Genomic DNA, 12,763 nt, shown 5'->3' with positions numbered 1-12,763 from the left:
AGGACACAACACAGCTGCACAATGAAGTCAAACGGTTAAATAGCAAGCATCGATACAATCTCTCACAAAATAAAAAGAAATGAAACACTTCTTCAAGGTATTGTTTAGAGGTTACTCCTGTTTCAAGTTACAATCCACCCACCGTTATTAATAAAGGCACTGATAAGCTCGTGCAGTTCCTCATCACTGCATTCAGAGAATCTCACTGTGTTTGATCTGCAGCAGCATTTAACCTCAGGTGAAGTTATTCCTCTTCATTTCCTCACTTTGGGCTCTAATTGCAGTTGTAGTCATATGCTTTTGTAACACCTAAACAAACATGAATATTATATTTTAGCAATTTGTTTTTTGATTGTAATGGCTTAAGTTTTGTATAGTTGCAGTGAACTTCTATTTTGCATAAACGCACCCAACAAACGTAAGTATTTTAAGAAGCAAATATTATTATTCCTGCAGACATCACTGCCAGGTCATACGCCTAATGCTAGGAAACAGAAATAATGAATGCTTTTATGTGTTTTGCATGTGTATTTGTATAATCATCTTTATAATGTTGTTACAGATTGTCACAATGAGGTTTCTAATCTCTGTGTGTGTGTTGCTGCTGCTGCTGCTGGTTAATGGTGAGTGTTTTATGTCATGTAGAACTGTGACCAGATATCTCATATTAGAATGACACTGTTTTAAAGGTGTACTAACAAGATGCTCTAAAATTAAATTGTTATGTTTGGATTTTGTTTAACAGCTGAAGTTATCAATGGTGCAGTCATCATTCCACATACAGGTACAATCATTCTTCAGTTTATAGCCTAGTTAACTTTATAGTGATTTATCATCTTTCGCTTTATTTCCGTTCAATCCCATGTTTTCTATTTACTAATGTAAAAATTGTTGCTTCAAGCAAGCTTGTTGTCTTTCCCTTTATTAAAAAAAAAATAATATTTTTTTTGTCTGTGCTATTCAATTCAATCTGTGTTGCATTTTGTCCCCTACATAAGCACAACAAAATGCACATCTATTCACAGATTTATCACTTTTATAGAGCCTTGAACCATTGTAGCATTTGGTTTTATGGTAGATGGTTTCCCACATGTGTGATTCCTGAACTCTGGAGGAGAGTCAGCTGAGGAGTTACATTCCATAATGATACAAAATCCATAACGTTACTTAACATTTAACTTATTGTAACATTACTTTTAAATGTAACTTTCTCCAACACAGCTTTTACACAACATTGGTTACCATGTAATGCCATTTTGAAAGTGTGTAGAGATGTAGAGTGATGCAATTTGCCTGAACCACCTACAATTTGACACCCAACCAGCAATCCTTTCTTTTTATTATGTTCTGTTGGTTTCTCTTAGTTTATGTAGCCTCTGATGCCATTGATGCTTAACAAGAGGTGGAGAAAGAGAGAATTTGTTTATGCCATTGTCTTCACTCTATTCTCATAGAACATACAACGTCCAGCTCTGATCCATGCTATAATTATAACACTCTTGATGAATACTGGAGAGACATACGGCAAAATAACTACTATTACCACGATGACACCCTTGTTGAATGGAGTGGCTGGTATCGGCTGTATTTGAATGGAGAGAGTGCTCAGATGTCTGAGTGGTGTGTGACTAATACGAGATGTGGTGGTTACACTGGACTGTATCTCAACGGCTCTCATCCAACACTTGAGGATGGAGTGGTGTCCCGTGACGTTGTGGCAATGAATTGGCACCAGTGTGGTATCAACACATCCTCATCCATCCAAGTCAAAGCCTGTCCAGAAGATTATTACATCTATAAACTTGTCAAGCCAGATGTGTCGATCTACATGCCTTCATATTGCGCAGGTGCAGTTCTGGGATCCATTTACAAAATATGTTTTTGTAAATTACATACTTAAAATGATTTTAATCAAAGTGATGCATATGCTAAGTGAGCCGAGAGCAATCAAGATCGTGCAACAGAAGTGCGAGCGCTCTTTCTCTATATCAAGTAACTTGTACATTTTGCGTGCTTTTGATATATCTGACCATTCTGCTCTCTGTTGTCAGTGTTTATTTCTGGGTACAGCACTGTTCACATGCTGTGTGGTATTGGTTTGTGGTATCGGAGCATTTAATGAGTATGTAGAGCAGTATGGGTCTGGTGCATCCCTAGTTTATATTCCAAACAGATTCAATACAATAATTACTGGTTTCGAACAGGTTTCCCAAACACTCTTACAGCCGTGATCAGACAAATTAATCAGGTGTTTGTTAAACAGACTTTTACAGTAAATCTGCAAATAATGACATATTGTGTCAGACTACTCATGTTGGGCTCCTCAAACAAACAGAGTAGTGAAATCAAAATTAACTTATATTAAAATATAGTGCATTAAAACTTTTAAAATGAACTAAGATTTAAAAATTCATTTTTTATGACATTTATGTTGTTGCACAAAAGATGTTTGAAAGCATGTCAAAACACATCATTATTTTTTTATAATGCAAAAGTATTTTACTGAAACATAATATATATATATTTTATCTTGTCCATGACAGTTGCTTTCCAAAACATCAGCAGTGATCCCTGCTACAACTATGAGTCTCTGGATCGTCCCTGGAGAGCCAACAATGAAAGTGGAGATTACATTTGTGATAACTATTTCTCCTGGAATGGCTGGTACCGGCTTTTCTACAATGGAATGAACATCCAGATGTCAGAGACCTGTATTAGTTCATACAGCTGTAACACATACATGAATCTGTGGCTCAATGATCCTCATCCTCAGACAGAGGATGGTGTGGTGATCAGAGAGGTCTGTGGAGGGTATTATTGGAGCGGCTGCTGTGATTATAAGACAAACCCCATCAGAGTGAAAGCATGTCCAGGCAATTACTATGTCTATGAACTTGTGAATCCACAGTTCTCGTGTTCAGCATACTGCACAGGTACAGTGCTGTCTTTCTCTTTAAAAAATCAAAAAAAAAAAAAACAAACAAAAACAAAACAAAGTCATTCAACACTTTTGAAATGATTTCATTCATGTTTTAATTGCCCCCTTTTGTTTCTCTTTTTTAAAAAAAAACAAGATGTACACACCATTTCACAGGTGGTTTCCTCTGTAAGTTCAGATAATATCACTGGATCCAGCATCACCTTGAGTAAGTTTTAATAGAAATATATGAATGAATATATAATTGTTATTAATGGTAATCACAATCCCTGTAGCTAAAAAAGTAACTATGTAGAATGGCACCTTTTTGCATTAACTTTTAGTGTCACTTTTAGAATCTCAATCTTATGATTGTTACTGTGTATGACAGGCTTAAATTTACACTTGCATGCACTGAAATGTAACTGGTTCGTTTTGATCTCACTAACACAGATTATGACCCGTGCAATAACTACATCATACTCGACAACTATTGGAGAAACGCACTCAATTTGTCTGTGGATGAATATGTACATGATGACACTCGTGTAGAATGGGACGGCTGGTATCGACTCTTCATTGATGGATCAAGTGCTCAGATGCCTGAGTGGTGTATGTCCTACATGTCATGTGGAGGTTATAGTTCTCTGTGGCTTGGTGGTTCTCATCCTCAGCTGGAAGATGGAGTTGTATCTCGTGAAGTTTATGGCTCTCGACATGATCAGTGCAGTCGCTACAGATCTGAACCAATCCAAGTCAAAGCTTGTCCTGGAGATTATTATGTCTACAAATTTACCAGACCAACTCTTTCAATCCCATTACCTGTATATTGTGCAGGTACATTCATTCATCATTACATCTGAAATGCTTATCTTGGGATTTTCTTTCCTTGGATCCATTAATTATGCAGTATGTAATGTGCTCTTCCTCTTTTTACATAATAGTATCTTTCGCCACCCCAAATGGCGACCCTTGCTACAACTACACCAGTCTGGATGAGCCTTGGAGAGCCACAGACCATTCTTACTATAATAACTACAACGAAGATGCCATGTGTGATTATAATGTGGAGTGGAATGGTTGGTACAGGATGTTCTACAATGGCCAAAATACTCAGATGCCAGAATCATGTGTTAGTCAAGGCATGTGTGGCACTTATTCTCCACTGTGGCTCAATGGATCTCATCCACAGCTGGAAGATGGAGTGGTCATCCGTCAGGTCTGTGCTTCCTCATGGTTTGGCTGCTGTGACTCCTCATCCCATGTTATAAGAGTCAAAGCCTGTCCTGGAAATTACTATGTTTATGAGTTTGTCAAGTCACAAATATGTTCAGCTTACTGTACAGGTAGATAGATCTAACCACAAATAATTAGTTGAATAACTTTGCATTATATTTGAAAAGTAGTGTCATTAACAGCATTTTGTTTTTTTTAAAATCAGATGTTGGAGGCCTTAATGAGGCATCAACCACTGGTAAAGTACCATTTATGCCAGAAGGTTGTAGGAAATTAATAAAACATTAGTAAGAATCACATTAGACACATTAGCAGATGTGTTTGCCATTCATTTATACACATGAATTGACATCATTCTGTGATTGACCCCATTTGTACATAATACAGAACAGTTTAAGTTTATTTCCACTATTATTATTATTGTTTTTTTATTTCATTTCATTCTTTCTTTGGTTCTCTCCTTCAGACCCCTGTGCTGAACTCAGCTGCACAGAAGATGAATGGTGTGGAGAGAAACATGACGTCTATGGCTGTTTGTGTATCAAGAACCAGACCAGACAAGATTCTTTTGGTGAAACTCATTCTATAATAATAATAATAATAAAGGATTATAAATTATTTAGTTATTAACATTACTAATTCTGACAATATTTGGATGTTTTTCTCTCAGATTTCTCAGAGACCTGTGAAAGTAGCTCTGGCTCCATGTCTGTGTCTCGCTGTCAGCTCTTTGAGGCTGGTTTTCCAGCTGATGTCTTACATCTCAATGATCCCAGCTGCAAAGGAACGGTCCGGAATGGCAGAGTGGAATTCCATTTTGATAACGAGGAACACATCTGTGGCACAAATCTTGTGGTAGGATGTATTACATGTACTGTATGCTTACGAAATCCATATGATCTCAACCTTGTTAGAAAAAGAATAAAGCTAATCTCTATCATCTAAAGAGCTTTTGAGAGCTTGTAATATTGTTCACTCACAAGAGACTTCAGTCAAATCAATGATTTAAGCAAAGCTATTCTATAGAAAACAGATGAGAAAATAGACGAAAAGGATTGTGGCATTCCCTTTTGCCAAAAAGGTATGGAAACTTCATAATGCATTGGGATCGATCTGACTGTCTAAGGGGGCTTAAACAAAAAATGCAGAAAAACAACCTGTAGTATCAACAAATGTTCTGGAGCTGTCAAAAGTTCACTGGATGCCGCTTTTGGTTACAAAAATTAACTGAGAGCCCTCATTACAGAGTAGACAATATTGATTTTCATATTTTACTGACTTGGTAGCAATGCAACGCTAGTTGCAAATCTGTGAACTTTTCCTTTATTGAGTGAAATAAAATGATTGACATGTTCAAAAAAATATATCTGTGGTCCACAGGCCAATGGCACCCACTTCATCTACAGTAACTTTATTCTGGGAACACCGAGGTCAGAAGGTCTCATCAGCAGAGAGAAAATACTTAAGCTTCCCTTCAGCTGCGTTTATCCTCAAACACAAACACTTTCCATGAATGTGGAAATCAACCCACTGGGGAGGTGGGAGTCTTTTAAGCAACAATAGCTAAGCAGTATAAAAATGAGCAATATGAAAATGATAAGTCTTGAACATTTTTACAGCATTGTGCACAAGACCCTCCCCGCTGGTGAAGGCAGATATCAGGTTCGGATGACTCCATATGAGGATGAGGAGTTTACCCGGCTCTTCACTGGTAGAGTGAATGCAGAGCTCGACCAGAAGATGAATGTGGAAGTTCGTGTTGAGGGGGTTGACAGCCGCCAGTTTGCCTCAGTTATAGACACATGTTGGGCTACACCTGTGAACGATCCTGATTACAGTCTCCGCTGGGATCTCCTCGTCACAGAGTAAAGCTGTGCTTTTTTTTTTAAGCTGTCCTATTCCTTAAAGCTCAGTCTAAACCAGGGGTAGGCAACGTCGGTCCTGGTGTGCCGCTGTCCTGTAGAGTTTAACTCCAACCCTAATCAAACACACCTGAACAAGCTAATCAAGGTCTTCAGAATTACTAGGGCCACAGGCAGTTTTTTTTCTTTTTCAGGGTTGGAGCTAAACTAAAAAAATTTTTTGGTACATGCAATGCAAAAACACTTTATTGTAAGGTGTCCTTGTTACATGTTACATGTACTTACTACTATAATAACAATAAATTATGCATAATTACATGCTAGTAACCCTAATCCTTACCCTAACCATATAGTAAGTACATGTAGTTCATTAATATTACTCAGTACTTAAATGTATAATTACACTGTAACAAGGACACAAAATAAAGTGTAACCCAAAATGTGATGAACAGGAAATAATTTTTGTATTGAATGTTTCATATGAAACAATTTGTCATAATTGCTATTCTCAGGTGTCCCAATCCAAATGATGACTCCGTGGAGCTGCTGCAGAACGGCGTCTCGACATCCAGCCGTTTCTCCTTCAGGATGTTCATCTTCACTGCAAACTCCACTAAGCTTTACCTGCACTGTGCTGTTCACCTTTGCCTTCTGTCAAGCAATCGCTGCTCAACGGTAAGATTATAATATTCCCTCATATTTTATGCAACATTAATGTTACATTTTCGAGATTTTCGCTTTAGTACTGTACTGGTGAAATGTTTTTTTTTTCAGTGTGTTGAACAACAATGTAATTTACTAATTATATTATCCAGCGTCTCTCTCCGTCTGTTTGTCTGTCTGTGTATATACTGTGTTTCTATAGTAAAATGTGATGGGTAAATGTAAAGGTTTTTGAATCTGTGGTTTATATAAACCTTTGTTGTTCAAATAAGAAGTAAGGTTGGTGTTGATGTTTAATGTTGAAGGCTGCTAAAAGACTTGTTTTGGCTAAGCACTTCTGAAGACAGTGCACTCCTTTATGTTTCATGTTTGTTCAATATATTTATCAGGGATTCACAAAACTGGATTTTCTCTTTTCTCTTGTAGGACTGTAACTCTGAACATCACTGGAGAGAGCGCAGGTCTCTGGACTTCCATGACAGTGCTTCCATATCCATGGGTCCTCTGATGTTGTCTGACAGGAACAGGTGAACATTTCATTCATTTTAGTCATGAATTAAAGGTTTATAATGATTTCTGCTGTGACTGCTTTACATTTCATTGCATTATGTTCCTGTTGACAGATAAGTGGGTCCCAGAGCACATGAAGGTATCTGAAGCTTCTTGTCTGTGTGCTTCTCTGATGCTGTTACTTGCTCCTCCTCTGAGTGTCCTGATCCTCTTCTAGTATATGTCCACAAAAACATGGGTCACACTTTATAATAGCTTTCAATTATAAATCATTTACAAACATTATATTATGCTTAACAGATCAATAGATAATATATATGAAGCTATTCATCATTTGTAAATGTTTATAAATGATTACTAATCATTTAATATCTTTCTGGCCATTTGATTGTTAGCTACTTTAACGAGATTCAAGGCAAGGGTGACTGGTTAAGTTTAACTAAATACTTGCTAAAGACATGACAGATTGCAATTTTGGTGCAAAAATATTTTTATTGCTTAAACACTCATATTAATATACTACACTTCAGTATAAAAAAAAGGATATTCCTTTAATCATACATCAACAGAGGAAAAAAAAAAAAAAAAATTCAAATCATAAAAAAAAAATGAACAATATAATATAAACAGAACTGTCTTCCCTTATAGCAATCAAACTGACCCCTGAACACTTCTGACCCCAACCATTAAGCATAATTTAATGTTTGTTAATGATTTATTAATGAAAGTTATTACCAAAACATGTAGCATTTTACATGCATGCCCTAATTACATGCTCTTTTCCAATTTAATGAATGTGGTTCTGAGGCCACACTGGTTGTGGGTTTCTTAATAGTTCGTTAAGTCGTAACTGTTATGTTCTTTAAAAAATAAATATGCTTATGTTGCAGTTCAAAGAATTATTTCATCAGACCATCTTTAATATTTTGATATCAAACCGATTTGCATAATTGATTTGTGGCACTCTAAAACTTTCCATCTTGTTAGACACAGAGGCTAGATTTAGACAGAAAAAAGTACCGGTAATTGAAATTAATATTCAGTTTAAACAGTATTCCTAAGAAAAAAAATGTTTGGCTTTAAACATTTCAGTTGGAGAATGGACAAAAATATATTTCTGGTATGAACTTCTGAATAGATTGTACTGTTTTCATTTTATAAGTGCAGCGCTGTCTTAATATTCGATTCAGTATATCAGAGCATGATTGAGATATAATGATAAATGATTCATTGTAATGATTAGGCAAGGAGGTTTCATTGTCTGCCTTTTGAAATCAATTACTTTCAAGAATAATGAGAAATAGAAGTATTAGTGATCATTGTAATTGTTTTGCTTGTTTTCCATAAATTATTTCGTTTTTTAATTCTAATGGATCTGAATGTTGCTGCGCTGTTCTTTCTGATAAGTTAAGATGCGGTTGAGGTTTAGTCTTTCCATTCTTCTTGTTTTGCTCAGATTTTATGATGATGTTTGCTGGGTCATGTATACACTGAATGTAAATATGCTCCTTCCAAATATATGATCAATTTTAGAGTGTGAACTTTTATGTGTAGTTTAACTAAAAACAGGTGAACATTTATGTTATTGCTTAAAACATATGTAGGGATGCTATGCCATGCTATTAGTGGTCCCTAATGGGTTAAACTGCTGATGTGAGAGACATTTAAGGTCATGAGAGGTCATGATAATATGATACAACAGTTAATTTGTCATATAGAGTGTACAGTGCATGCATAATTATTAGTCAATATTCTGATCATATTTTTTCCAAACCACATCAATCTTAAGAAAATTACTCTTAAGACTGTATATAATCATAGGCAAAGTAATTATCGATGATGGCTGAATATGCCTGATATATTTAGATGTGCATAATTATTAGGCAGTTTTTGGCTCTGAGAACCTCTGGAGACTCCAGGTAGGCTGCAGTTCTGGAAAATGGTGGCACTAGAGACTAAAGGCTTCGTAGTTTCACAATTAATTCTTTGCATTCATTCATTTTTTGTGTGTTTTGTAGTTAATGTGCATCTTCTCAAACTATTTTTTCTCAAACTGGTCAAATCTTCATTTTGAACATTTCCAGAGTGTCGCACCCTTCTGGGCATTTTATTATTGTATTAGATATTTACTGTATATATTGTTGCTGGGAATCTTGCTGATCCTCCCTGATAATAGGAACATGATCTGATTTTAGGTCAATATATACATTAACTATTGTTTCCACTGTAATAGAGCAGGCAGGACACAACACAGCTGCACAATGAAGTCAAACAATTAAATGGCAAGCTTCGATACAATCTCTCACAAAATAAAAAGAAATAAAGCACTTCTTCAAGGTATTGTTTAGAGGTTACTCCTGTTTCCAGTAACGATCCACCCACCGTTATTAATAAAGGCACTGATAAGATCGTGCAGTTCCTCATCACTGTATTCAGAGAATCTCACTGTGTTTGATCTGCACCTCAGGTGAAGTTATTTCAGTAACACTTTCTATGAAGCCCGTATTTATAATACATGATAAAGGTATTCTTAAGGCATTATAATGAATGCATAATGCATTATAAATAACTTTGTATCATCTCATGAATATTCATACAGTTTTAATGTATTATAAAAGATACTTATTTGTGGTTACAGCTTTTAATGATGATTTATAAAAACACAATGAACACGATCCATCCGCTTAAATTACAATGGATTATATTTCTCATAGTTATAATGTATTATAAAGTCTCATATCTTGCCACGTTACTTATGTTACTTTACTTAAAGCAGACAAAGACCACTTATAAGTAATAATAATAATAAAAAATTCCCCTCAAACAGCCATAAGATCAGATATCAGATCAGATGAAGGTGTAATATGACACATTTGCTTTGAACATTTTTTTTTGATTATTTGATTATTTTGATGGCACCCTTTAGGCAGTTGTTGATAAGTAACTCTGCAGCGACATGTCAACTAGCAGTCATGAGAGTATTAGTAGTGTGTCTGCTGAATATACTGTATGTTAACACTTTATTTTGATGGTTCCTCAACAGACAAACTGAGTATAGGGTACTTTGCAAGTATGTGAACGTTCTACCTACCCTACCTGTATCTACTAATACAATTAGGTTTATATAAACATTGCACTCAAGAGATGTAGTAAGGTACTGTGCAGATCTTAAATAAACAATGTCAAGCTATGATATAACCCATTACAAATTAAGTAGATTTAATATGGTGTTCATTGTGTGTTATAAATAATCATACTCTTAAAAATTATAACCACAAATACGTAAGTACTATAATGTATTATAATTGTTGTTATGATTATTCATGAGATTTTGTAACACATTATAAGTTTTTTTTTATAATGCATTATGCATTCATTATAATGCCTTAAGAATACCCTTATAATGTACTATAAATACGGGCTTCATAGAAAGTGTTACCAATATTTCTCTTCATTTCATCACATTGGGCTTGAATAGCTCTTTTAGTCTGCTTTTGATCAATTTAAATGATTTTGTTTATAAAAAGCCATGCATATTATTTTTAAAATATTTAGGTTATAATAAAGTAGTTCTGCATAGTTGCATGTTTTCTAACAAGCTTGTATTAATAGTGGAATGTTTATTTGCAAAGGCTAGCACTCTTGAAGCTCCGCCCTCTTCTCCAGGAGCAACATCTCATTTGCATTTAAAGCAACATACTCAAAATCAACACGTTTTGGCTCATACCCTAAAAATTGCAATTTTAACAAACTATAAAAATTGATCTGTGGGGTATTTTAAGCTAAAACTTCACATATAGGCCTACGCTCTGGGGACATCAGAGACTTATTTTACATCTTGTAAAAAGGGGCATAATAGGTCCCCTTTAATGGGGAAGTACACTCTTAAACTATGGCCCAATGTCCGATGTTAATATTAATGTTTTTTAACAGGTGTTTTAACTGTATTTTTAATTTCCTTAAAGGTGAGTCGGGGCTGAGTACCAACTGTCAATATTGTCAAAATGTTTTGTGCAATTGGATTGAACAGGATGGAAAGTCACACAAACTGGAGATTAGACAGGGAAAAAAAAGACATTTTAATTTACTTTTTTAATTCAAACAATATTTCCAAGAAAACACGGTTGAAGAAACAGCTGGGATATTCCAGAATAGGTTGCATATTGTATAAATGGTATACGATTCTTTAAAAAAATTATATATGTACTTACATTTACATTAATCATTTGCTACAATGCACTTATTATATACAGTACATACATGTTTTTTACATCATGCTTATATTTAAAAATACCTGCATGCAATTAAACCTGAAATTAATTTCTGCAAGTACATATCAGTGTAATTACATATATTTTGACAGCAATTAACATTCAACTTAAGACCCATTTTTTCTAGTTTTAGATTTCTGTTATTATTTTTTTTTAGTTTTGGTCTAATGTTAAACCACTGATGTGAGAGACATTTTGGCTCGTTAGATCATAAACATACTTGGCAATAAAGCTCTTTCTGACTTCTGATATGAATTGATTGTATATATAGTTATTTGAGAGCTGAAAATACCTTTCTATAATTCAGATGTCTATAATCATTAGGCAGTTTTTTTTTTTCTGTCTCTGAAAACCTGATACCTTTGTGGCACTTTATTGATTGCTGGGAATCTTGCTGATCCAGATTAATAGGAACATGATCTGATTTAATAAAATAGGTCAACATGTTGTCACTGTCAGAGCAGGCATACACAACAGAGCTGTGTAATGAAGTAAATCAAGCTTTCCATGACAGGCACTTTCCATAAGAGGTGCTATACCAAAATATGTTAAGATAATAATATCTTAACTGTAAAAAGTTTTAAAAGTAACATTCCCCAACACAGCTTATACACCTCACTGGTTACTGCATTATGCCATTTTTGAAAGTTTAAACGCATGGAGATGTGGAGATGTATGATAAAGAATCAGTCAGTCTGTCTGATCCACATTTATTTTTTTAAGCAACCAATCAACCGACCATCCTTTACTTATGCTGGCTTCTCTTAGCGGTTATGTAGACTCATATGGCACTGTTGCTGAACAAGAGGCAGATAGAATTGTCTTCTCTCTGTTCTCACTTAACCTACAAATTCAAGATCTGATCCATACTATAATTATAACATTGTTGATGACAGCTGGAGAGACATACAGCGATATCAGTAATATGGACATGATGACACCCTTGTTGAACGACAAATCCTAAAGGAATAAATAATAAGAAAAATAAACTTCTCAATTAATATAATTGCATGATAATGGAGAATGAAATAAAACACTATCAATGCAGTGGTGACAGTCCTGTAGTTCTTTTTGAATCTCAATCAACTGGAAAAATCCATATTAGTTGATTGACAGCTGTTTAGAAGCTTAGCAGCATTTGTATGGAATCCAGTCTGGTGGTTTTGTGAAAGTCCTATAATGCATAAAAATTACAGTAAACCTGCCTATCCAGTTTGAAAAATCACACCCAGTACTTCTCAGTGAATGTGCTGCTGTAGTTCAATTCATGATACCTAATGTATGAACTAATGAACTTTTTGTTA

The 12,763-nt window shown here is 35.0% G+C and overlaps 1 protein-coding gene across 1 annotated transcript; it reads left to right on the top strand.

The window, feature by feature from the left end:
* Window positions 1-571: 571 nt before the first annotated feature.
* On the top strand, window positions 572-7,209 carry LOC306852746 (pancreatic secretory granule membrane major glycoprotein GP2-like; the record flags this gene model as incomplete). The annotated part of the gene is made up of 11 exons (XM_079389811.1): window positions 572-623; window positions 1,455-1,847; window positions 2,544-2,933; window positions 3,371-3,754; window positions 3,862-4,263; window positions 4,620-4,724; window positions 4,824-5,008; window positions 5,534-5,691; window positions 5,773-6,018; window positions 6,528-6,690; window positions 7,105-7,209. 11 exons carry the CDS (start codon window positions 572-574, stop codon window positions 7,207-7,209), a joined length of 2,583 nt encoding a protein of 860 aa, XP_079245937.1.
* Window positions 7,210-12,763: the final 5,554 nt, after the last annotated feature.

This window comes from Barbus barbus, assembly GCF_936440315.1.
Source record: "Barbus barbus genome assembly, chromosome: 32".
NCBI lineage: Eukaryota > Metazoa > Chordata > Actinopteri > Cypriniformes > Cyprinidae > Barbus > Barbus barbus.
This window is presented reverse-complemented; position numbering and strand designations above follow the sequence as displayed.